Source organism: Ptiloglossa arizonensis, chromosome 2, assembly GCF_051014685.1.
Source record: "Ptiloglossa arizonensis isolate GNS036 chromosome 2, iyPtiAriz1_principal, whole genome shotgun sequence".
Lineage (NCBI taxonomy): Eukaryota > Metazoa > Arthropoda > Insecta > Hymenoptera > Colletidae > Ptiloglossa > Ptiloglossa arizonensis.
The window spans coordinates 5,534,073-5,559,289 of record NC_135049.1 but is presented as its reverse complement, the minus strand read 5'-3'; the positions used below and the strand labels follow the sequence as shown (position 1 = coordinate 5,559,289).

General features: G+C 32.7%; 3 protein-coding genes across 6 annotated transcripts in view; 2 read left to right on the top strand and 1 right to left on the bottom strand.

The window, feature by feature from the left end:
- The window catches only part of Galphao (G protein alpha o subunit), a 45,646-nt gene extending 36,796 nt beyond the window's left edge, over window positions 1-8,850 (top strand). For all 3 annotated transcript variants that reach the window (XM_076327470.1, XM_076327471.1, XM_076327469.1), the window contains 4 exons: window positions 98-226; window positions 2,086-2,215; window positions 4,808-4,961; window positions 6,311-8,850. In XM_076327470.1, coding sequence (XP_076183585.1) covers window positions 98-226; window positions 2,086-2,215; window positions 4,808-4,961; window positions 6,311-6,498 — 601 coding nt within the window. In that variant the 3' untranslated portion in view covers window positions 6,499-8,850. The remainder of the gene's footprint in view (window positions 1-97; window positions 227-2,085; window positions 2,216-4,807; window positions 4,962-6,310) is intronic.
- A 6,536-nt stretch (window positions 8,851-15,386) lies between these two features.
- On the top strand, window positions 15,387-17,317 carry Psf3 (DNA replication complex GINS protein PSF3). Its single transcript, XM_076305361.1, has 4 exons — window positions 15,387-15,609; window positions 16,054-16,198; window positions 16,511-16,640; window positions 16,975-17,317. Exons 1-4 carry the CDS (start codon window positions 15,504-15,506, stop codon window positions 17,200-17,202), a joined length of 609 nt encoding a protein of 202 aa, XP_076161476.1. The 5' UTR covers window positions 15,387-15,503; the 3' UTR covers window positions 17,203-17,317.
- A 1,765-nt stretch (window positions 17,318-19,082) lies between these two features.
- On the bottom strand, window positions 19,083-24,917 carry LOC143143730 (SET domain-containing protein SmydA-8). 2 transcript variants are annotated; one of them, XM_076305345.1, is made up of 8 exons: window positions 24,290-24,916; window positions 22,777-23,031; window positions 21,727-21,981; window positions 21,238-21,391; window positions 20,673-20,829; window positions 20,103-20,458; window positions 19,478-19,578; window positions 19,083-19,355 (listed from the first exon to the last, which is right to left on the bottom strand). In XM_076305345.1, exons 1-8 carry the CDS (start codon window positions 24,428-24,430, stop codon window positions 19,200-19,202), a joined length of 1,575 nt encoding a protein of 524 aa, XP_076161460.1. In that variant the 5' UTR covers window positions 24,431-24,916; the 3' UTR covers window positions 19,083-19,199. The 2 variants fall into 2 exon arrangements, with proteins under 2 accessions (XP_076161460.1, XP_076161461.1); XM_076305346.1 differs by lacking the exon at window positions 21,727-21,981 and having other exon boundaries at window positions 24,290-24,917.
- Window positions 24,918-25,217: the final 300 nt, after the last annotated feature.

Sequence of the window (25,217 nt, the reverse complement as noted above, 5' to 3'; positions counted from 1 at the left end):
ACAATAGGACAGCTTTTGTTACAACCGATACAATGCATTTTAAAAATAATATTGGATAATACGTGACTAATATATGGCAATTTGTTTGATATTTCAGTTTCCTGGATGACCTAGACCGATTAGGAGCAAGGGACTATCAACCTACGGAACAAGATATATTAAGAACTCGTGTCAAAACCACGGGTATAGTCGAAGTCCACTTTTCCTTCAAGAATCTTAATTTCAAGTAAGTTGTTACACAATTCATTTATTTACGATATATTTGAAAATAATATTTAAATCGCGAAAAAGAGCATTGAGGAAGCTATGTGTGCGAAAATTATCGCTTTTAAAAAGCTTCTTACGAATAAAGAAAATTAACAAACTTATTGCGTTAATAAACTTAAACAATTCCATATATAAATCGATAAGAAATTAAAATTTTTAATTTCATTGAAATTCATATGCTGTTTAGATATAATTGTATTAACACGATTAGACATACGCACAAAAATTTCCTCGAAATTTGTTTTAGTTACAATATTTATTCTTGACTGCAACATATTCCGTATATAAAGATCGAAAAGTAAAAGAGCCTCAACGCATATTCGTCATTCTAGATTTTCGTCTTATTTTGGTCCGTAAAATTATCTTTCAAAAAATTGATCACCTGTAGATAAACGCCATTTACATGATACTGTTTAGCTAAATCAGCTTTTGAATTACAGCTATTTTTTCTCTACCTACTATTTATCCAAGTGGATGATATCACTCCAATAACAATTTAAAGCATAAAAATGAAAGGAAAGAGCTGAATCTTTGTTTCAACTTGATACTTGCAGTCAACCCCGAATACAGGTGTTATTTTATCGATGTACGCTGATACGAAAGAATGTTATCATTTTGGGAATGATAGGGTCACCCAACAAACGAGAAACTGTTTTCCATTCTATAATTGAACGGTTTTCTCCTATCTTGTACACTCGCGATAATATAGTTTAGGTAGTTCGTGTTAACATCCTGTACGGTGTAGATACTGTCGTCAAAGCGTCGAATTTATGATTGTTTTATAAAATAAACGTGTGCTTTCTATTTCAGCATATGAAATTTCATTTCAAAATTGTTGTTCAGTATTTCGCGTCAATTTTATCTGTATACTGACGCAATTTCATAAATATGATTATTTATTCGAACAAAATTTTACTATATACTCCGTTTATTAAATCTAACTGGTACACTCTTATTACCCAAACATGAATCGATAGTTGATTACGAATAATTTAAACAATAGATCAGAAGACATAATGGTTGAATCAAGAGACATCAGAGATTTATACGTCTTCGTATTTAATAATATAAACTTAGATGAAACAATCGAAAGTTATTCAAGACCTATAAATTAATAGGAAAAATTTTAGAAAATATTTTTCCTAGCATTTTTAATTACTATATTACTCTTTTATGAAAGAGAGAAATTGAATAATGCAAGGGAGAGAGAGCAACGTTTTATGAACGATTGAGCATGAATCATGGGGCTGATAATTTAAGAAGCTGATTGTGAGAGCAAACATTCTTTAAGTTGCTCTTGCAATGAGAAATATTTCCCCGTTATAGATTACTTTAATAACCAGTTACCATAGAGTGCAGCGAATTGTAAATAAATAAACGAGAAATAGCTACATTAAGAAGAATTGTACACTAATAAGTATACGGTAATTTAAAAATTTACATTTACAATTTGAACGTTTCAATTTTATATTACGCAGCTAGATTAAATTAATGAAAATATTGTTAGAGTGTTAACTCTTCAGAAATACCGTCACACGTGTGTACATTTATTTATTTGTCGAGTTACTGTACATAAAGGGACATGGACATAGTCGCAAAAATTTTGTATAAATATTCGTCATTAAATTTTCCAATGATGTAACACGATAACAACATTGTGAGTTGTAAGATGTTATGATGTCAATATCGATGTGAATTTTTATTCATTCGAACAAAATAATTCGTTCCTGTAGTAGCTAAAATAAAAGTAAAACGCTGCATCGAGTGGCTTAGCTGCTTGATTACCGATTAATCGCTGGGCTCTTGTTTATATAACAGATTGTTCGATGTGGGTGGCCAGAGAAGCGAACGTAAGAAATGGATACACTGCTTCGAAGACGTTACTGCGATCATATTTTGCGTTGCGATGTCTGAATATGATCAAGTTCTGCACGAAGACGAAACGACGGTAAGCGATCGTTCATCAGTTAACATAAGAGGTATCAGTAGTAATGGGACCAAACAAAGCGCAAGTATCGGGACACCGTATATTAATGTTATCTCGAAATCTGGTCTTTCGAGTGTATAGGCTGTCCCAATCGTCACCGGTCGATCTACTTTTTGAATAAAACACAAACGATTGAACGAATCTTGATATTATTTTTTTTGTTATTTAAAAGTACAAACTTAGGAGTTAATAATAGAATAATATATCTTCCAAATATCCGCCTCAACTTTTTTTACAGACCGCATGATTTCGAGAGAAATGATTACAAAGATCTGGAATCGTTAGCGTTAAAGATCGCGATTTTTCATAATACGTCTGAATAATTTGCACATGCTCTTTCACCGTGTACTTTTCCATGATCAATTTTTCATCTGTTTAAATGACATGTGTCAAGTTTCAGATTAATCGGTTCTACGTTTTAAAAATAGCGCGAAATTCAAATCGACCGGTGATGATTGGAACACACTGTATAAGTATATATAGAAATATATATGCAGCGTATCCCACTTAACGTCAACATTTTAAACATCTCCACCACTTTTGATGACACGAAGAAACGCCAAAGGAGAAAAATGTTTTGTTCGAAGAGGTAAATATTTTTGTCAAGGTCACCTTTTCCGAGATTTCAACGTCACAAACACGACACTGGTGGTTTGCAGCGAAACTACCTAATTAACGATACAGAAGCATTTAACAATATCAATGATGTTAATCTTGCAAAGATATACATATGCTTATCATTATACATGCGGACAAACCTTTTTTATAAGATGGAATTGTTTTATTAATAATAATTAAAGTTGCAAACAAAATTAGAAAAATTCCCGTAAATAGATTTAAACCTGAAAGAACAAATTTGTAATCATACTGCTAGCGCACTACTAGTGCAAATTGTTTTATTGCATAAACATATTTGACTACAAAGTTTTTACAAATTTTTCTACCTACTTTTCTCAGAATTGACCGATCATCTACGATATCGTTACGTTTATTGTTGATATAGATTTATTACCCTGTCAAATCTCATGACAATTGGTGGAAGTCACTTTTGGGACTACCCTTGTAAGAAAAATAATAAATTTTCCAATAATATTGTGAAATGGTCAAAAGGTATGGTCTTAACGAATCAATTACATTTGCATAAAACTGGAAAAACTATATAAAAAGGATACAATATACACACACATACATATACACATCAGTAGGATGCAGCTGGATTTGAAAACTGTGACGAGCATTCCTGAGCTAAGATAACTAAATAATGTAAGAGTATAATGTGTCCAAGTGTAATGTAACATTATAATACTCATACCCTCGTGAAGATACGTGATCCGCCACGGTGCTCGAATCCGTAACAATGAAGAAATTCAAGAATCTAGAAACTAAAGCTTTTCACAAATATACTCCATGCACATATGGACAGCCAATTTGTACTTCTATGTAGGAAGAAAACCTGACAGTCTGATTGTTGGAAATTAACGAGTTCTTTTGGTGAAATGACCTCATCTATTAACCTCTCTTATTCTCGAGTCCAATAGAATGATTTGTTCTTTACTTTGCTTGACGTTAATCTGTCTTACTTTTGTGTAAAATACGAGAAAATATTTCAAATGAATGTTATTTGTTTGTAAAATAGCTGTCCAAAAAGGAAAAATTTATATGCCGTTCCATTTAAAAGAATGCTGAGTGGTGTCCCCCTTGGGTGCCTGGCAGTGATACCACATATGTATATCATACAAAAGGTCACAGTGAACTTTAAAGTATCGAAAAACAAATATCATCGCTACCCCTAATAGTTTGTGAAACAATTGCTTATAATAACACTTTGTGTGATTTACCCTGTATACATGTAAATACACTCTTACGTTAATATTTTTTCTAGTGATTATTTTTGTAAAATTTAAATCAACTGAAAAAAACATATTTCAATATTAATTTTTAGACAATATTGAATTCTTAACTTAATTTTACACGATGTATCGTTTATAAATACAGAGTATACCGCAAATGAGTGATAAACAGGGATGATTCTATGTATAAAAATCAATGGAAAACATAGAGAAAGTAATAACAATAATTGTTGTCAAATAAGAAGTTATATTTTTTATTCTCCAGTGGCACGAACAAAAAATGTAATTGCTTATAAAAAAAACATAATTGCTTATTTGACTACGATTACTGTTGTTCATTTTCAGAATCGATCTTCTAGAAAACGAAACTCCGTACAACAACATTTTGTTTTACAATTTCCATTAAATTTTGTATACAGATTCCCTCGTTCCAGGTCGCTCCGTATAAGTACGCATAATAAAACTAAAAAATAGTTGAATTAGTGATTAATTTAGAAAGCTTAATACCCATTTTATCTAAATGATCGCAGCCATATATAATAATCGAAATCTACGTACGATTTACTCTTTACCGAACATTCGTTTCAACTGATTTTGCTCAGACTGTGTTGTGTAAATTGTAGTTGCCAGAATTTTGATAATTCCTTTGTTCTGTGATATTTGTAATTCTAAGTAACTGTTGACAATCGTTATCTTTTCACAGAATCGAATGCAAGAGAGCTTGAAGCTGTTCGACTCAATTTGCAATAACAAATGGTTTACCGACACCTCGATTATTCTCTTCTTGAATAAGAAGGATCTCTTCGAGGAGAAAATTCGCAAGTCACCGCTCACCATTTGCTTCTCCGAGTACGCCGGTAAGAAACTATTTTTTTTATTTCGAATCATATTTTTATTTGAAAAAGGTTACAAACTATTTCATTTTAAATATCGATCTTTATCATTACTGCATTATCACTTTGTTGTGTTTACGTTGTAAACCTTCTTTAAATTTCTTGCTAAATATTTGTTAGAAATACTTCTGTTAGTGCAATGTGAAATATAAATCAAATTCTTTAACTCTGTCCTTTTTTTTTTAAACTTTATTTTCATGTAAGTTATTATACAACATTCGTACAATTAGCACTTTCGGTGTTAAATTATCCATAGTGCAACGAATAGATCGTGAAGAACTATTGTACACGATCTTATGCCCTATCGTGAAGTAATGTAAGATATATTGCGGGAACGAGCTATTACATTTATCTACGTTTATGTACACTTCTTTATTTGTATACGGTTACACGTATACGTGCAGATTATCGATCATGTAAGAATCATCGATTTCACTCAACACAAATATAGTATTTAAATACATCATTAGCATTGTTTAAATAATATAGAAATGTCTTTTTAGTTGAACAATAATACTGGAATACTAAAACATTCGAAGTTTATTCGTTAAGTAAACTTAAATCGTGCTATGAAAATACACGTATGTTTGTACCATGCAACACACTAACTGTAACAAATCACGCAGATCGAACATGTATAACACGCACGTGTGCATCACAAACACACCCCCACACGTACGAAAAAAGTACATCTATTATTTACACAATAGCGTTACTACGATTAATAACAGAAATACAAGATTAAAAACCTTAGGGACTATATTACACCCTCAATCAGGCTATATTTGAAAGAAATTGCACCTAGAGCCTTTTACTGCCATTATTTCGAAGGTAGCATAATTGTGTGTAATATCAGAGCAAAAGTAACTAATTGTATCTTAGGAGCAGCAAAGGTAACAGAGTTTACTTAAATATGTGTGACCTCGACGACATGATAGTAAAAAGAAAGCAACTTGGGGATCATCCACTGTTATAATATTGTCAGCAATAATGACGAACGCAAAGACAAGAAGAAACAATTCGCCATCGCAATATCCAAAGCTTTCTAGACTCGGTATTAACCAAAATTTCCTTAAAAATAATAACGAATGTGTTTATTCTTTACGACTAGAGGTCACGTGACCTCAACGACACGATAGTAAGAAGAGAACAACTTGGGGATCATTCACTGTTATAATATTGTCAACAGTGATGACGAGCATAAAGACAAGGAAAAAGAATTACCCATCGCAATATTCAATATTCTTTTTAAACACCATATTACCCGAAATTTCCGTACAGATAATAACGAATTTGTTTATTGTTTACGACAGGGGCGCAAGAGTACGGAGAGGCCGCCGCATACATTCAAGCGCAATTCGAGGCGAAGAACAAGTCAACCACTAAGGAGATCTACTGCCACATGACTTGCGCCACCGATACAGACAACATTCACTTCGTGTTCGACGCAGTCACAGATGTCATTATCGCCAATAATCTCCGTGGCTGCGGTCTTTATTAGGATAAATATTCCCGTCGCGGAACCGATCGACCGACACACACTTACAATCACACACATAAATACGACAGACATGTATTGCGAGAACGAGGGAGCGCGTGAGAATGAGAGAGTGAGAGACTGACAGCTGGCGAGAACGGGAGAGAGTGATAGAGGGGGAGAGAAAGAGAAAGACATCTAAGTACCACCGCTACTACTACCGACCACCTGCGGATACCTTCTCGTTTTTTAAAACAAGAAACATTTTCGTGCGATCCCCTTCGATTTATAGAGAGGTTCTTCATCGGTGGCAAACCTGATCTAGATCTATCCGAGTCCAGGAATGGATTCAGCATTGAAAGACAATGCCAAGTATTTAGTTTCTATAAACGCACCACTGTTAGATCTTGTTCTCGAGCTGAAGAAACGAGCATACTTCCATGTTTTGGTATCCCTTTGGAGACACCCAACTCGTACAACCGATTGCAACGAATTGTCACCGACTTGACTTTCTCTAAGTTATGTAAGTTTATCTAATACTGAGCCAATTGGATCTGTTTGTCTTCGCATCGAGTACTCTCAACGAGGATCACCAATCATCCGGGAACTTTCGGGGGAATCCCACGAGGTGTTGACAAATCAATGGTCCTAATTACATGGGCTACGAATTCATATTGGTTGGTCGATGTTAATTAAGAACAAGAACTGAACAGAGAACATTAAGGCTCCCACTTCGTTTCGGCGCAAGATTATAGAAAGAAATCTAATCGATCTTTAATTGTAGACGTTAAAGGGTACAGTGTGAAAACGTTCGATCTATCGTGAATTCCAAGCATCGAAAATAATTTAACGAAGGTCTCTCAGGCATTACTGCATCCACCGTCTTGCAAGATGCAATTGACACAGTTTTGTGACGAATCGAAGACTGTCCCATCGATCGTTATTTGTGAACTTTAACGGAACTTACATAAATTAAAGAAATCTGTACGTTAGTTCGCAACAATTCGGTATAATCAGTTCTAGTAACTCAGTTTATCGAAACAAATACAGAAGCACAAGGATGCCTGTAACTCGAGTACAAGATTGAGTACATCGTATTCAGCGTTGTTAAGTGCCGAATGATATCCTAAAGTGCGCCCACCAATGAAGAAATATCTTTATAGATGCGCCACGATTGGATTTTGACATTGATCGAGGATGATCGAATTCGTCGTCTTCGTTTCTGATAATCTTTCAGGGCGATTAGAATCCGGTGAATCGATATCTTGCTCGATCAAACGGATAAAGTATCTATCACCTGGTCGAACGAAGTAGCTGATGACTGACACTATTAGGAGGAATCGACTTTTGCGTTGACCGTAAACATTCGGTATCAAGGAACCTAGTAGAAGATCGATAGTCCTTTCGATACGAAGAATTAGATAGAGATTTGATACAGACTTGATCCTTTATGTCCTGGACATCTGAATTTCATCGTACTTCTAATCGTTTAGAACTTAACAAGCTAGAAAGATGAGATTGTTTTGTAACCTTTTCGATCGAACGAAGAATGAAAAGATTACACGCAGCTCGAAAACGACAGTTCGATCCTCCAAAGTTTTCACGTTTAAGAAAAAGATCGAAGAGGGACTCGCCAATGATTGATCGAGATTTTCATGGATTTCGCGACGAATAGCACAAAGACCAATCATGAAGCACACTCGGATCTCGAGATCCATCCTCCATTTTGGTTTTATTGTAAATTAGCAAGCGCGTCATCAACACGTGGAATACGTAACTCTGCCTAGGTAGAAGATTGTTCAATTTTAAGGTCTCCTTTCACTTTGTTACAACTTCAATTTTCATTTGAATATTAATTTTATTAATTTTCATCGAACCTTTTAATAATTTTTGCAACAAGACATATCTAAAACAAGGAAAGACCCGTTGATTATCGTTAAAAGTATTACAAAGTAGTTTATATTAAGCGACCAATCCGAATACTTGCCAAGTTTTGATTGACATTAAAAAGTTCAGAGAAAATTCTAGTTAAAAACGTCAAGGACACTTGAAGGTTATTTGAGTTATTTTACAGAATACTTAATTTTTCTTAACGCGACTTGAGGTGATCTAACGAGACGAATTCAATTATTTAGAAATAAATCATGCTTACGGTTACGTTTAAAGAATAGAGACCGTACACTTACGGTTAACGTGCTCTCTATCTTTCGTGTAGCGTTGCAACACGACAATACTGTCCAACTTTAAACATGTTTTGTTTCTAAATTTTCCAATCAGATTGTACAACGTATAACACGGTTGAATTTATCTTACTAAGCCTTTTTTGCGTTTGAAATATAAAATATAGGTTTCATTTGAATAAAAAACGAAGTTACAGACTTCTTAACGTTTTCATTTAAAACAATATTGTCCATAAGTCGAGTGCTATCCGTACTTCTTTCCACCTAATTCAATTGGTCGCTGAAGGGTCATTTTTTCCATTGGGAATCTTGCCTCTTTAAGCGACAGGGGAAAAAGGATAGGTCAACGAGTTAATCAGAAGTCATGATAGGGGTATCCTTTAAGAGTCCTTGAATAGCCAGTCAATTTTATTCCAACTACACCAACTTTTTCGAAAGGTACGTACAACGTGAACATCGCTGTACCTCGGAAACAAGAAATCAGATTTTTCTTATTTTTATGATATGAATAATATACTCAACTTAAAAATACGCTCACATTTTATAAAAATATCCCGTATAGTAAGGTGGATAATGCTTCTTCCTGATTATTTAAAAGATAATCGTTTTTACTATACGATATTATTCCGAGAAGATTATTATTTGAGAATTTTACGAAAATCGTCATGTATATTTTCAACGATGGCGATTATGCTTTTGTGAAAGAATGTATTTTTATTCGTTTCACGATAATTACGAATTATCAAGTTTTATCAATTTTCTACCTAGAAGAGTTTGAGCGGTTTGTAATATAAAACACGATTTTCCTTTTCTTCGCGTACTGTACAACTGTTGTTCAATCTTTCAGCTTTACTTCGACGAATATGTTTATTTTTATTGTCGATCGCACAAGTCGCGCACAAAAAATCGATGAGGAATTATACGTGCTTTGCAATTTTTTAAACGACGATCAAGTTTGTCGGAAATTTGTAACAGCGACGCAGTAATGTTATGTTTTTGAGCATTTGTTTTGGATTGGAAGACTGAATCAGAAAGATAAAAGATCGAACGTTCAACTTCAGAACACTTAAGAACTACAAAGATGTCCAACGATTTGCTAACGTAAACATTACAAAATTATATCGATTGAAACAACAAAAGGCCAAAAACATGAAACAATTTGCAAACTCGAAGAAAAACAAATTAAAACACCTTGGTGTAGAGAAATTTGACATTTGTAACACACTAAGAATATTAAGAATTAAATAAAAATTCCAAAACTTTAGACCGTTTTGAACTTTGTACGAATTTGTACGACTCCGGTTATCGATGTTCAAGATTAAACACCGACAAATTTTAACGATTCGAAACTTTCCAATTGGAGAAACTCGAAGAAACAAATAGAACAGAAAAATCGAAAGATCGGAGATAGAAATTGTTTCATGTATTTCAAAAGATTTACGTGTACTCGGTATTTTGATACTTTGAAAACTGACTTTAATGTCGTTTTGTTTCATCGGTACGCATATTTACACGAGTTTACGAACATTTTCGCACAGTTACACGCGCACACGCATATACATATTTTCAGCTCAAAAACACAAAGTCTTTATATCATTAAAAAGATAAAAAAAAAAAAAAACAATTCCACCGAATGTACTAGGAAACTGTTGCGAATCCTTGAATTTCCGAAGTTGAAACAATTTAGTTTTCCTTACAGATTGTTATATTTATGTTGTCAACTACGCCTAAATATTTTGAAAATTTTCTTTACGAATGAGATTTCTTAACATCGCGTTAAAAAAATTAGTGGTTTGCGGCAAATTACCGATTTTGACGCAGTTCCTTCATCAAGTGAATTTTCATTGGCTCGAAAAGGATACCAGCACAATCGAACAACTACAAATGAAACATTCCACGTACAAATGCAGTTCTCTTCCGTTTTTATAATTTAATATTTAATTAATGCAAATTTCAGCTGCAAAAATTATCCCATGAACCTTTTAACAAATTCTTCGATCAACCGATTCGCTTTCTGTTTTGTGACATCCTAGTAACAATTTTAAAATATATTTTTTTTTTATACTTTTTGTTGAAATTTTGGCTACAGAAGTCGCAAATTTGTTCTTTAAAAATTTATTTTAAATGGTCTTGCTCAGAAGTAATTTCAATGTTTTCTCAGTAATAAATCTTCTTCGAAGGATATTTATTTACAATTCTCCATAGATTGTTTTTCCAATGAATTCTCAAATAATTTTCTGAAATTCAATCTTGTACAATTTTTTTGTTTCAAATATTTAAAAAAATTCTAGAACAATCGATTTAGAAGAAACATTGCACTTGTAACTTCACATTACTTAATTGTACTTTAATTAATAACCGAGAAGAGTGTTTGACCAAAAAGAACCAAAGAATCGAGTAGAACAATAATTACGATGTAACAAAAGAAGTATTCTCGAAATTTACAGTAATCCGAATTACGTGTAAAAAAAAGACCAAAAATAGTTGTTACTTTTCTTTCCTTCGACTACCAAAAAGAAAACATTCTTTTCATTTTGACTTCGACTTTTGTTTCCATTTTTACGCCGATTTTGAGAATTATTTTTATATCGTTAGTTGGATCTAGGGATAAAAAAAATAGTATTACTGTCACCGCCGTTGCCATATTACTATAAAGTTAATATATATACATATATATAAATATATATATTTATATATATAAATTTTAGGAGTATGGATTAATTAATGAATTAATTAAGTATTCCTATATGTAGTAGCTATAATTATGTATAAATAAGTACACACATAGAATTTCTAGTCAAGTTAGGAAAACGTACTAGCTCGTGCAAACACGTTCGGGGAAGAAATTGGTTTGATTTTCAACGAGGAAAAATCTTATTTGAATATTGATTCAATTCGATCTGGTCGCTAATTGAAATACACCAAATGAATCGCATTTATATAGTCGATAGTGAATAAAAACAAAAAAAAGAGAAGAAAAGTTTTCTATTTATATCGTATTAATATTTAGCCGGTAAGCTAAAGTATTTTGAATGAAAAATGATTGTTTCGTTTAAAGCGTTAAATCCGAAAAAATAATTCTACCATCTAGTATATTTAATTATAAATCAAAGATTTCTATTAATTTAGCGAAAGTTCGATGTAAATTCACATCCGAATGAGTCATTGAAAAATTGTGACAGATTTGAATAAAGGAATTTTAGCACTCTCGACGATTTCACGAGATGAGGAAGTTACGGTAAAAAGATTGCAAATCAACCTATAGTCCGGCCGATGAAATAATCGACTTGGATGACGGAGGAAGTTGATGGAGGGAACAAACAACAGCTCCTGCTCCTTACTCCGCTGTTCCGGATACTAGTAGCGAAGTATTCAAAACACTTTACAATTTTTGTTAATAATATTCACGTTAATATTGTAACTATCATTATTGTTATTATTACTATTACTACTTACTAATATTTTAACTATTTTATACATTATCTACATATCTATCTAACTATCTATTTATATATCATTGATTAACGATTAAACAAATTTGAGATGTAAGAGATAAATTTGAAATAAGCTATTTATTATTTGTTATTTACAAATAATGTATTTTTTATTTACAATCTAATAAAAAAAATATAAAGTACAACTTTCTTGAATAATCTAGAAGTACATAATGTTTGAAAAGACAATGTCGAAGTAAATATGAAATAATTAAGTGTTATAAATAATTAATCATTAAAATATAGAATTATTTCGTTCGTGTTGGCGTTATTTAAAGTAATAAATGATATTAACGAATATAACAAATAATAAGTACTTCGAATTAAAAGTAACAAATAATAAATAATATTTTATATCCATGATCATTAAATAGAGTCTTTGATTTAGTGTTGGGATCAAGTTCAATATATATTCATTATTACTAATCAATTTTGTTACGAACACTCATAAACACAAATATACACGCGATACGCTCGATCCCACCACTACTTTTGATAAATAATGGCCAACCAATGAGTATCCAAGTGTCATCACGGAAAGAAATGAGTGGGGGGTGAGGGGGAAGAGTTTACTTCGACAGGGATGACTAGCGAGAAATCTCACAATTCGATTCTTTCGCCGGCCAGACTATAGCCTCATTGCTCAATCTTTGTATCTCAACAATTTTCAGTGCTTTTTAAACCGAATTTAAAATACTTTCTTTAGGTACTCTGGACTAGCAGTGATAGTATTTTGGAAATTTAAATTCATACGGTCATTTTTTTTAAATCTGTTTTGCCCCGAGCAAATTTTCCAAAAGTGATGAATTAAATAATCTTTATTTGAATTTTGCAAAGGTTTGTTGAGGGTGCTTCTAAAATTACGACAAAGGAAACAATGTTTCATCCAAAGCCACTTTCAGGAACTAGTTTTTTTACTAATTATTTCGAATCATTTTTTGCTTTACATTCATCACTGGTATCGCATTCGTTCCGTTTTGAAGTTTTTTTTTTTTTATAATTGGACGCCTTTCTGCCTCCGACTGCTTTCGTTTCCGATTTCGTACAATAGTTGTTTTCATTTTTCCTTTTCTTTCATTAAATGTGAAATTCAGGGATTTTTCGAAAAACGCTGTAAAATCTTTCCAATTCTGCAGAATATGTATTTTGCTTCCCAGAGCTCGTTTGTCTCGCAAAGAATCATTATTTTGCGACAGACTCAACGAAACTATTTTGCAATTCTGCACACGTTTTTATTGATATTTATTCTACTAATGACCTACAAATTTTCGATTTGCAATTTTTAACAAATTTGATCAACGTTCTCGACTCTGAATGCCATTAAAATACTATAGAAAAATGTAGACATTGAATGTGCATTCGGAAGATACTACTAAACTAGTGAAAATGAAGGATCATTAAATTGCATCTCGAAAAACGTATTCTCGCAGTTTACAGTTCGTAAGTTACAATGAAAGAGAGAAGAAAAATATACAAAGCAACAAAAAAAAAAAAACAATAACGTACAGAATGACGAAAGTGTCATTAATACAAAAAAAAAGATGTCAAGTAACGAATGAAAAATATTTTTCATGAGAACAAAATTCTTATGTACGGAAAATATAGAGTACGAAACGAATGTTGTATGTGTGTGTGTGAGTGAGAGAGAGAGAGAGAGAGAGAGAGAGAGAGAGAGAGAGAGAGAGAGAGAGAGAGAGAGAGAGAGAGAGAGAGAAAGAGACAGATCATGAAAAAGAGAAAACAAAGTGTACGGCGAGGAAGCGAAAGTTATAGGAGTGGAATAAAGGATGGAAAAGTAGAATAAAAAATTGCTATCGATCCTCTGCTATAGAGGAAAGAGAGTGTTGGTTTGGCAGCTATACTCTCTTACGATACACCAAAATTATAATTCGCAATTTGAACGTGGCGCCAGGGTTCCTGGGTGGGGGTAGGTGGCCGTGTGGTGGGGATAGAAGTATTGGCGGGGAAAGTAAGGGAGTAACTACACTAGTGTTATTATCGTAATTGTAACGATTAATGGTAACGATCATAATCTTATCGATAAACGCTAAATGATAATAAGGGACGTGGATGAAAAAAAATGGAAAAGATTTCACAATCTTTGTGATGAACGATAAATAGTGCGCCCAAAACAAATCGTTTCGTAAGATCATTCATAGACTTGACGAATCAACGCCGTTTCTTTCTTACTTTTACCTTTTCATTCTTTTATCGTGAAAAAATAAAGAGAGAGTGAGAACACGAGGATGAGAGAGGGAGGGGGAGTGAGAGAGTAAACGATAGGAGGCAGGGGGATTTTCGGGGAATGAGAAAAGGAACGTTGCGAGAGGAGAATGCTCTCTCATTATACATATATAAATATATATAATTATTATGTAATAATTGTCCATACATCTTGAAATGTCGAAATAAACGAACAAACAAAGACAAACGGTTTTTATTGATCAATCAACTGTCTCGTAAACAGAGACAAATAAGAATACAACGCTTAATGTACAGTGTGTTACAAAATTGTTAGCACACACAGGGAATAACAAGGTTATGGAAATTAAAAAAAATAATAAAAGATCTTTTTATGTCTTTTATTCTATTTAAAGAATGTAATATTTAGACTATAAACTTATAATACCATGAAAAAGAAAATATTATTATAAGTTTATAGTCTAAACATAATATTTTTTAAATAAAAACGGTAAGAAGATCTTTAATCATTTCTGTTACCTTTCATATCCCTGTTACTCCCTGTATATGTCAATAATTTTATAATTTACTGTAAAGTAAAATGTAACTACTAGCGATACCACTCTTCCCACTTTCACCCGCCTTCGACGAACATCAGTTTGAAATCAAAATATATGTTGTAAATGACTAGAAATGTTTCAATTGACTTGTTCATATGCAATTAAAGAAGTAATTAAAAGCATTATCTGATGGTTGACTAAATTTAAATAATCAGCTGATTTAAAATATTATTATGAAAAACAGGCAACATTATTTTGAATAAACGTAACTGAATATCATCACACCGCCTTTAAAGTCTATTACTTTTAAATTTATTATCGCTAAATATTTCGAAATTTATGTGAAATACTGTTAGTAACTAGGAAATTAATTCAAAAAATCGATTTTTCGAGGTTCGATTTCTAAGAATCGATTTTTTTACAAGAATCGAACATTCCTATTAGACAGATGAGTCTAAAATATTCGTAGAGGGAGTCACATTCAACAAGCTCTAACATCACGCCAATCATTTAGTAACGGGTTTGCGCCATAAATTTTTAACGTTTATGGTTAATTTCTGACTTATAATTTAATTTTTTATTCTCATGCGTTCTTACATTTATTATTTCATAAAATGGCATGTTGTCAAAGTTATTCGCCTAATTATTTTGAGATAAATGATATTTTGTGCACCGAAGAACGTATATCCTGCAGAATCGAAGTAGAATTATTTGGACTAGGTAATATTTAATTTATTTAAATTATAAATTTCTTCTGCTAAAGTTATTTCATTTATTGACTATTAAATTAGCACTTATAGACGCTAATTATTAATTAAATTCCCGATTTTGATATTTAACCTACCTTTAGTAAACTATACTCTTTACACATAAATTTTTATTACATGAACTTGATTGTCCAAAAATCAATATATTTAAAATCACTTAATTAAAAAATATTGTTACAATAATAAAAATGTTCATTTTTTATTTCTTCTTTCTGCTTGTATCATACTATGTTAACATCTCTTTACGATTTTTAACCTTAATCGTATTGTTATTAATTGCCGGCAAATTGTATTTTTATAAAAAATTGATATTATTAAAGTATATAAATTTGAATACCTTACTTTAGAAAAAAAATCAAATGATATAGTTAAAACACAAGTATTCTATTCTTTTAAGGTTTTTTGGATTCCTCGTCCCAATTTGAGAATTTAAAGGTAGGATCGAAAGTGGAATTTCCACTATGGCTAGCAGAGTCTTTGAAAAATCTACAGAATTCTGTGGTTAGTGTTGATATACCAAATATATATAAAGAAGCATACAGGTACAATTATTAATATTTATTAAATCATCTTCTAATTTCTTTTAACTCAAAATATGCAAAAATTTCAGAATTAAGAATATACCTTTTTGTCAATGTTCTGATTAATTTTATTATTTTCCTAGAAATAATAATGTTAATTTTGGGCATAATTATCTTAAGCATAAAATTCTGCGTCTATATCTGCTTCAATAGGAAACAAAATTTAATGTAATAAAACAAAATGTATTGTTTTGAAAATCGATGTCAGATATACATTACATAATAATAGGTCTATTGTCCTTTTTGTTTATTCATTTTTTTATATTCTGTTAGGGAAATTTTAGAAGCAGATGCAGATGCCGTTGTTTTAAGCAAATGGAACCCTTACTTTTACGAATTAGGTATATATGTACAGAAATTTGGTGACAGAGAATCTGAACAAATAACAGAAAGTTTGTTACAGGTAAATGAGTTAATAAATCATAAATATTAATATTAAATTTAATTTATACAGTAAAATGACAAACAAGACTGATAAGTATAGAGGTCGGTAATACAATATAGATAATGTACATAACTTTAAAGATTTAACTATTTTTTCTAATACCTAACCCTTATAATAATACAATCTCAAAGTACTTAAATTTAAATTATACATTTAAGACCAAGATTTTGGTCTATTATAAGTTGTAGAAAATACATTATTTATTAAAAAAAACAAGTTAAAAAATTTGTTTTAAATTAAATATTATTTTGGGGTTTCTAGTAGTCCTTGTATTACATTTCTGTACTTTCAGACATTTAAGTCTCGTTTTCGATTAGTTATGGATTGGGCTCAAAACCCAGTATCCGATCCAACATTGGGGTCTCAACTTCCTCGGCTTGAAAGAGATCTTTTTCTATATGGAAGAAAGGCTAAACTTCGGTTACTAGAATGGCTAAAAATGGGTACTAATAGCATCCTTCCATCTGAGATTACAGCAAACTTAAAGAAACGAAAGCGCTCAGACTATGAACTTGAGTAACATTTTTATTTTACAAAATATAACTGCATGAGAATTCATTATCTATGCAATAATATTTTTAACTATATATACAACAAATTAATTTTTTGTATAATAAACTCTTTATTCGGTTCTACTTTTTTATTGACTATGTTTCTCACAAAAAAAGAAAGAAATACAATCGGTCAAAGACACGAATATATCTTCAATAATCGTCATCAAAATTTGCATGTTTCCTGAATCATGAACTCACATATGAAGTTGAAAGTATTACAACTGCGTAAATCATAAGTTACACTGTTGTAATATTATGACAATTATAAGAAAAATAAACATTCTCAGATTTCTTTGATTTTGGCAGCGCGAGATTTGAAGATGTATGAGGAAGGAAAGAACGGAAATATAAGGAAGTGGGGGAGAAGCGTTTCATCCCGGGCCTGCTAGTGGACTCATCAGTAAGGCATCCTAGCAGGCCCTGCCTTATACGCCGGGACATTGGAAGATCGGTAAGAGGTCGTATTATATAGCGATCGGAGCAGGTACGGGGGAACTTGCGGGAAACGGTTGGTGGTGAGTTTCCCTCTGGTGGCAAGCGTGGGGGTAGTGTCGCCACATAACCCCCTTGCCAGTGGTAAACGATACTTTGAAGTTCCGTCCTGATGTCCCAGTGGCGTAGGTATTTGTTCCGTTGTTCGGTGGCACAACAGGCACAGGAGGAGGTTGTCCAGAGCGGTGGAAGAGAAGAATGCTTCTTTTTCGTAGTAAGGCCCAGCTGCTGTCGATTACGGAATACGCGTGGCGAGCATCGTTTGCTCAAGCCGCGTTTTTGCTTGTTGTCCGACGTTGATGCGTGAGCGTACCGGTATTTCTGAAACGCATCCGTGTGGTCGGTGAATAATATCGACTAAAGCTGCCTGCTGCTGTCCTCCTGGGGTTGATCTTGATGGTTAGCCGGGAGTATAGCGTTCGTGTCGTCGCTGGCAGGTCGAGAAGTCAACTTTAGGAGAGGGGGATTAACGAAAATCGGCCTTTACGTTGCGTTCCTTCCATCGTCTTGTGCTGCACCTCTACTGCTGCGCTGTGCTGTTGTCCAGAAGGTTGCGTTGTTCCTAGACAGGGTCACCACTTTGGCAGCGCGAGGTTTGAAGATGTTTGAGAGAGGGAAAACGGAAATATAAGGAAGTGGGGGAGAAGCGTTTCATCCCGGGCCTGCTAGTGGACTCGTCAGTAAGGCATCCTAGCAGGCCCTGCCTTATACGCCGGGACATTGGAAGATCGGTAAGAGGTCGTATATATAGCGATCGAAGCAGGTACGGGAACTTGCGGGAAACGGTTGGTGGTGAGTGTTGAGCGTCGTTTCGCTCTTCGTGGCCGCACTTCGAACTTAACGGAGTGCAGCCTATTTGAAATGGTTTGAATCACAACCGACGGGCACAGGCCGGACTTAGAGTTGTAAAGTCTAGTGCGACGCTACAGCTTGATGTTAAGACAATCAGTTGTGACTGGCCTGCCTAAGGTCAGTTGCGCCGAGGAAGGTTCGGCTGGGCCCGTGCTCGTCGGTGATTCGTTGATGCTGTTGCCGTCTAGGCGCGGAGGGCGTATTTTTCGTCTAGGCCTAACCAATAGACAATTTTGCAAGAGTCCGCTGGAGGTGGCATGCAATGTTTACTAGTAAATCAACGAACTCGGTGCCTCACAGGGTGGTCGCGCGTATGGTCTTTTATGGCGGCGCCTGCCGGAAATCGGCAGGCGCCTGGTCGCCAAATGCTCGACCCGAGGGTCTTATTTACGACGGCCACTTCCAACGTACCCTTGGCCACTTGCGACGCAACAGTGAGTTTCCCTCTGGTGGCAAGCGTGGGTAGTGCCGCCACATGATCATTAAAAATTCTCTGTAAAAATATGTTTTATGCGTTTATTTCACTAGAAACAGTTTCATCTACACTTATTTATTTCTTATTACGCTTTCTACGACAATGTGGAAAGACATTTAAAGTAATTGCATGGATACGTCAGTGTTATGTACTATCCTTGGATTTCAAATTAAAATGCTTCAGAATTTTATTCGTTTTTTGTAAATTTTCTTTAGCTTGAAGTGCAATTTTTCCTTCTGGAAGAACTGTTGGTTCAAATTTTAATAATCGATAAGCCTCGACTGAACATTTCTTTGATTCCTATTGAATAAAAAATATGAAGAAATAACACAGCAAACAAATTTCAATCTTAATTTAAGACAAATATTTTCATTTGAAAGAAATCTATTCTTTTATAATGTACACTTAAAATTTCGTTTTACCAGCAATAATATTAAAGTATCCTTTGCAGTGTGTCTCCTGCTGAAGTCTGCAAGAGCTGCATGCAACTCAAAAAGAATTAATCCTCGAATTCGATTTTCAGCTGAAAAAATAATACACACTTGTACTATGTCATATATATATACCTACAATATGAATACACAAATATTATTGTTATTGTATAATGTACAATAAAGTCATAAGCTCGGATCCGCTTGGACAGAGGTTTTTAGAAAAACCTTTTTGAATGTTTGATTATCGAAATATTAACAAAAAGATCTTCTTTTGACTCAAGAATGATTTTCAAAACGATAACACTGATAATCTGTTTATAGGAGGTGCAGATAAAATTTAGATAGCAACCTAATATTTTAAGACAATTAATTTTACAAGAAGAGCATTTGAAATGATTCTGATTTCTAATTTTTTGCTTATGCAAAATAAATAAATTTTTCAATAACACTTTCGAATCATCCTGTGTAGGAACAGTGAATAAAGTAGGGGAAGCTCTAGAGCAGCCTTGGATAACAATTTTTTACTCATTGAATGGTATATGGCATTGTAAACTTATGCATTTATTCATTATTGTTAATATTGTTTTAAAAATCGTATTATTTTTCAAGTTACCAGGGGCAAGAATTTGGAGTAAATTGTCGAGTTTCTTGCATAGTTCAATTTTCATGACAAGGAGATCTTCTTCGACTGCTTGTAATCCTCCACTTTGTTGACCAATTAATTGGGCCAGAGCAATATTTACATCAGTATTATAAAAATGATTTGGATGAAGAACAGTTTTATAATGATCTAAGAACGCTTTACATGCAATAATATCATTTTTCTTCATTCTTGAGAAATCTATGCCAATGTTTTCTAGAATTTCTTCAACAGTTTCATACAATACTGTTGAACTACACATTGAACATATATAATCTTTTTCTTCTTGGCAAAGAAAAGTTTTAGGCAGCATATATCCAGAACAGTCTCTAAAAATATAATAAATATAATAAATACCATACAAATTTTCATTTAACATTTAAAATCAGTACTATATATTACTGAATAAATTTTCACCAACTTTTGACATAATAAGATGTTTCGTAAATGCATATTAATACTTCAAGAAGTAAATTTACACTAGAATGCATTTATGAATTACCTGGTGCAGCTTCAAAAAATATACAATAACTTATAACTTACATTTTATTGCATTTTGTAGCGTTAAACATTGTTCCGAATTCTGTGGGATCTTTGCATCTGTCACAAGTGCATTCAAAAAATTTTGTTTCAGAAAGATGGTGCCTTCTGTTTGTAGTACCCCATAATGGATCGGTATAGCAGATAGAAATATGATTTCCTATAATGATAAATTAAATTTGTGAAATTATTTTTGTCACAGAATTGTGGTACAAAAATGATAAATAAATACTAACTATAGAAGCAATTGCACAAAGTGACAACAATGCAATTAAAAGTCTTAACAGGTGGTGTCATTATACAACAATAGAATCTGAAAGTTTAGAAGGAACATCTACTTTTTTAAACGACATAGAAGTATAATATGAAAATTTATTTAATATCTTCTTTCAAAACATAAAATACAACTAGTCAGATAATATACAGTATTTAATAGAAAATGAAAAACAATTAAATACACGTTGTAATAAACAAAACCTTTATATTTTTATTATATTATATTTAGTCAATAATCAAAATTATTTTACATAGCCTAAATTTTCTTATAAGTTTAATAAAATATAATCACCTTTTGTGATGTGTGTTGCAGCATGAATAATTAGTCCACCTTTGTTGGTAAAGCTTTTCGAACAATTTGGTTTACAAGCATGTTCGAGTAACGATGCCAATTCATAAACTGCAATATACGAAGGATTTGTGAGAGGAACTTCATGTCCATTTACCTATAATTCAATGATAATTTTAATTTTAAACACTAATAACTTTTCAATGAACAAATTAAGCCTCTTACAAAGTTAATACTAGAAATTATAAATATGATCAACTGTTTAAGTAAGTGCTGTCTAACATAAACTCCAATCCTTCTTAGCTACTACCACTGTCTCCAGGACTTTATCCATCGATAGAACACATTAGGCTGTTCAAAGCTGTTATGTGGTTTTATATAAAAATTACTTATATCGTAAATAAATTTTCAGTTCTTATACTTTACCAAAATATTCAACTTTTATACATCAATAAATAATTTATTACTGTATTAGTTTGTTAAATTTTGTACCTGTAAAACACCGATAATTTTCGTAATTTCTTCTTCCGATATATCGTCCGTTTTGAAAAATCTTTTGATAAAATGCACAGTATTCCGCATGTTTTCAAAACAAAAATTTTTCTTTTCTTTCATTTGATTTGAATGACTCTCAAGCGACAATAATTTTCGATAAGATTCTGGATTGTTGTCTTTCATAGACAATATTTTTATAACATTTATACACTGATAGCTTGGATGTGTATAACCAAATTCAGTGATAGATACCTATAATATCACATTTCTTATGAGAATAGAAGTGAAACAATTAAAAAATATTACAATTATACAATGGAAAAATTGTTATTAATTTGTAGCACTATAATATTATTGTACTATTAATATTCTGAATAATTGTTTTTGAAAAAGAAGTGTATATCAAACAAAAGTATTGTTACATAAAATCTGCTTGATTTAATGACAATATTAATATGAAAATTTATAGCTAAATATGCATAATTTAATAAGTTTATTAATCATTTCGATCATTTGTGTTTCGGCTCTCTCTCTCTCTCTCTCTCTCTCTCTCTCTCTCTCTCTCTCTCTCTCTCTCTCTCTCTCTCTCTCTCTCTCTCTCTCTCTCTCTCTCTCTCTCTCTCTCTCTCTCTGTGTGTGTGTGTGTGTGTGTGTGTGTGTGTGTGTGTGTGTGTGTGTGTGTGTGTGTGTGTGTGTGTGTGTGTGTGTGTACATGCGCGCGCGCGCGTGTGTGTATATATATATATGTATCATATGTAATGTATAGCTATATGTAAAGGAATTTTTACATGTTAGCGATAATGTGTTTTTGAGGAGAGTCAGCTATCGAATGTCTGAACTGATTGTATGTGTGTCTGGGGACAATATGTGGTAAACAAATTGATCATGCATCCCATGAATCAATAAATTATGCGATTATAGCAAGATGTACATTCATCGTATAAATTGAATGTACATCATTAGGGATGAAAATGCTTCAACCCTTTAGCAAACCCTCTTTGTTTAAGAACACAGCTACATAACATTTATTTTTAACATAATTATCACCTTGTTGTCTCTACGAGAAGAAGTGAAATCACATTCCAAACCATGGTCCTTACAATCCTGACAAAGAGGCCATCCACATTTCATACAAGGTACAGCTGTAGTTTTATACAACATTGTATAACATCGAAGGCATACAGGAACAGAATTGTGCATAGGACCAGCTACTAGAGGTTGGTCATCCGTAAGAACAATTTCTCCTATTTTAATATTTCTCGTGGCCACATAATGACGACCCAATGTAGAATTTTCCATCAACTGTGAAATAAGTTTTTAAATTAATTGCAAATATGTACTTTGATATGAATTTTATTATGAAATTGGACAGAATGTTAATGTTATGAAGTAGTCAAGTCAATCAACAGATATAAGTACTATAGAAGACACATAGAAAAACATAAATCTGTCCCCCAATATCTGTCAACTTCTGTACTATATTGAATTAATGCTCTCTAGGTATCAAATTCATAAAAGTTTAGAGTTTTTTGTGTTATAAGAGTATTAAAAAAGTCTGTATGTTTTTATTCAGTTATTTTCACTAATTATCATTTAGTTTATAGGAATAGTGTTTCTTATCTTGTCAAATTTGGTGCATTTTTGTTTCCATGTTGTTCCACGTAAAGTAAGATAAAAAACTATTTTATAGTTTGCGCAACTAATTATATATACATACATATATAAAAATGAGTGAATAAAGTATTTTATAAAATTAATGAGTAATTACTGTTTTAACTTTTGTCAATAAGCCTTATGTATTACCTGTTACACCCGAAGTGAAACAAAAGTGCAAGAAAGAAAAAATATAATACAGAATTATCTGGTTATAGGTCGTCTACTTGGAGGACAGGCACGACTTACAACGAATCAGTCCTTTATTTTGCAGTTTTGTTCTTTGCCGCGGTGAGTGCAACAAACTGCTAGTGAGCGAGACGGCACATGACAGCGGCAAACTATAAAAGGCTGCTTGAGTTTCAGCGGCTTCAATTGTATAGGAATATAAGAAAATAAATATCGTTTTTTAAAAGAAAAATTATTTAAATTTAAAAAATTTGTATAAATTGTACTATTACAATTATTATTGCAATTGTGCGTATTATTATAGTTAAATTATTGTTAAATTATCATGAGCCTGAAAAGAATTTCATTAACGATAGAAAGGAAAATTTACATTCTCAACAAGTTGAACGCAGTGGGAGGAACTATTCCCAATTTAGTAGAGCAGAATCAAATCTGTATAGAAACAATTCAACGCATTCAACACGAAAAAAGTAAATTAAAAAGCTAAAGGAATCCATGAATTAAAATTAAATAAGGGCATGCAGTTTTGAGGATGTGGAAAACCGTCTTTGAACATAGTTTTTAAAACAACAGACAATGAGAAATCCACTCACAAATTTATTATTACAGGAAAAAGCATTGAGTTATTACAACATTATCGTACTGTTAGAATATTAAATCTCATACTATTGATTTCGTGATAGTATCAAAAAAACAAATTATTGTTATGGTTACCAACCTTGTATGGTTTGCAGACTTCTGTATGTTTCTTCCAATCTTCCTTTTGATGCTGTCTACTACAATAATATACATTCTCGCAAGCACTACACTTATGAATTGCATCTATTCCACAAATAGCACAAACACTCCGACATTCCATCTTTGGTTAATACTTTGCCGACCGCACGCGCCATAGGCAACTGTTCGGTTTCCACCGCGCTTGGGAAAGCCAAACAGCCCTGTCCACCGCGCATTTTTCGGAAATAGCACGGACTGAATTTCACTATTTGAACTCAAAACAGTTCGGAAACTAGCCATGTGGGCAATTATGTTTCACTGCAATAATCTCGTTTAACTATTTCACGTATTATTTATACAAAACATAAAATTAAAAGTCAGACTTTATGACTGGCATAACTTGTGCGTTGACGGTCTTTAGAGGTCCCGAAATCCCGAACCGAAAGAACCGTAATAATAGGCAATAAGACGCCTTCAAAATTAGTTGATTTTATTATATGTTGTGCTCCATAGCAGCAGTCCGTCAGCAATCGCGAAAAAACCCGAGGCTGAGGTAGTTAACAATGACAGAAAACGAGAAACGCGTTGCTAAAGTCAAAACGGGGAGATCTCCCCGATCGGTCGGGCACCGACTTTCTTCAAAATGGGGAGATCTCCCCGATCGGTCGGCAATGTGTTAAGTTTCTAAAAATTTTATTTTCCCGAAAGCGGAAAATAATTAAAAGATATGTTACATAAAATAAAATTAGGAAATACTCATTTTAATTATACTCGTTTTTAGCGAGTTTAATAAAACCATAAATAATTTTGTTAATTCAAAATATTTTTTTTTTATACAAAATATGATTTTTTATGCAGTTACAATCAATGAAAAAGTAATTGATTGAATAAATTAGACAACTGTTGCTCAATCAAGGTTTTACAACATT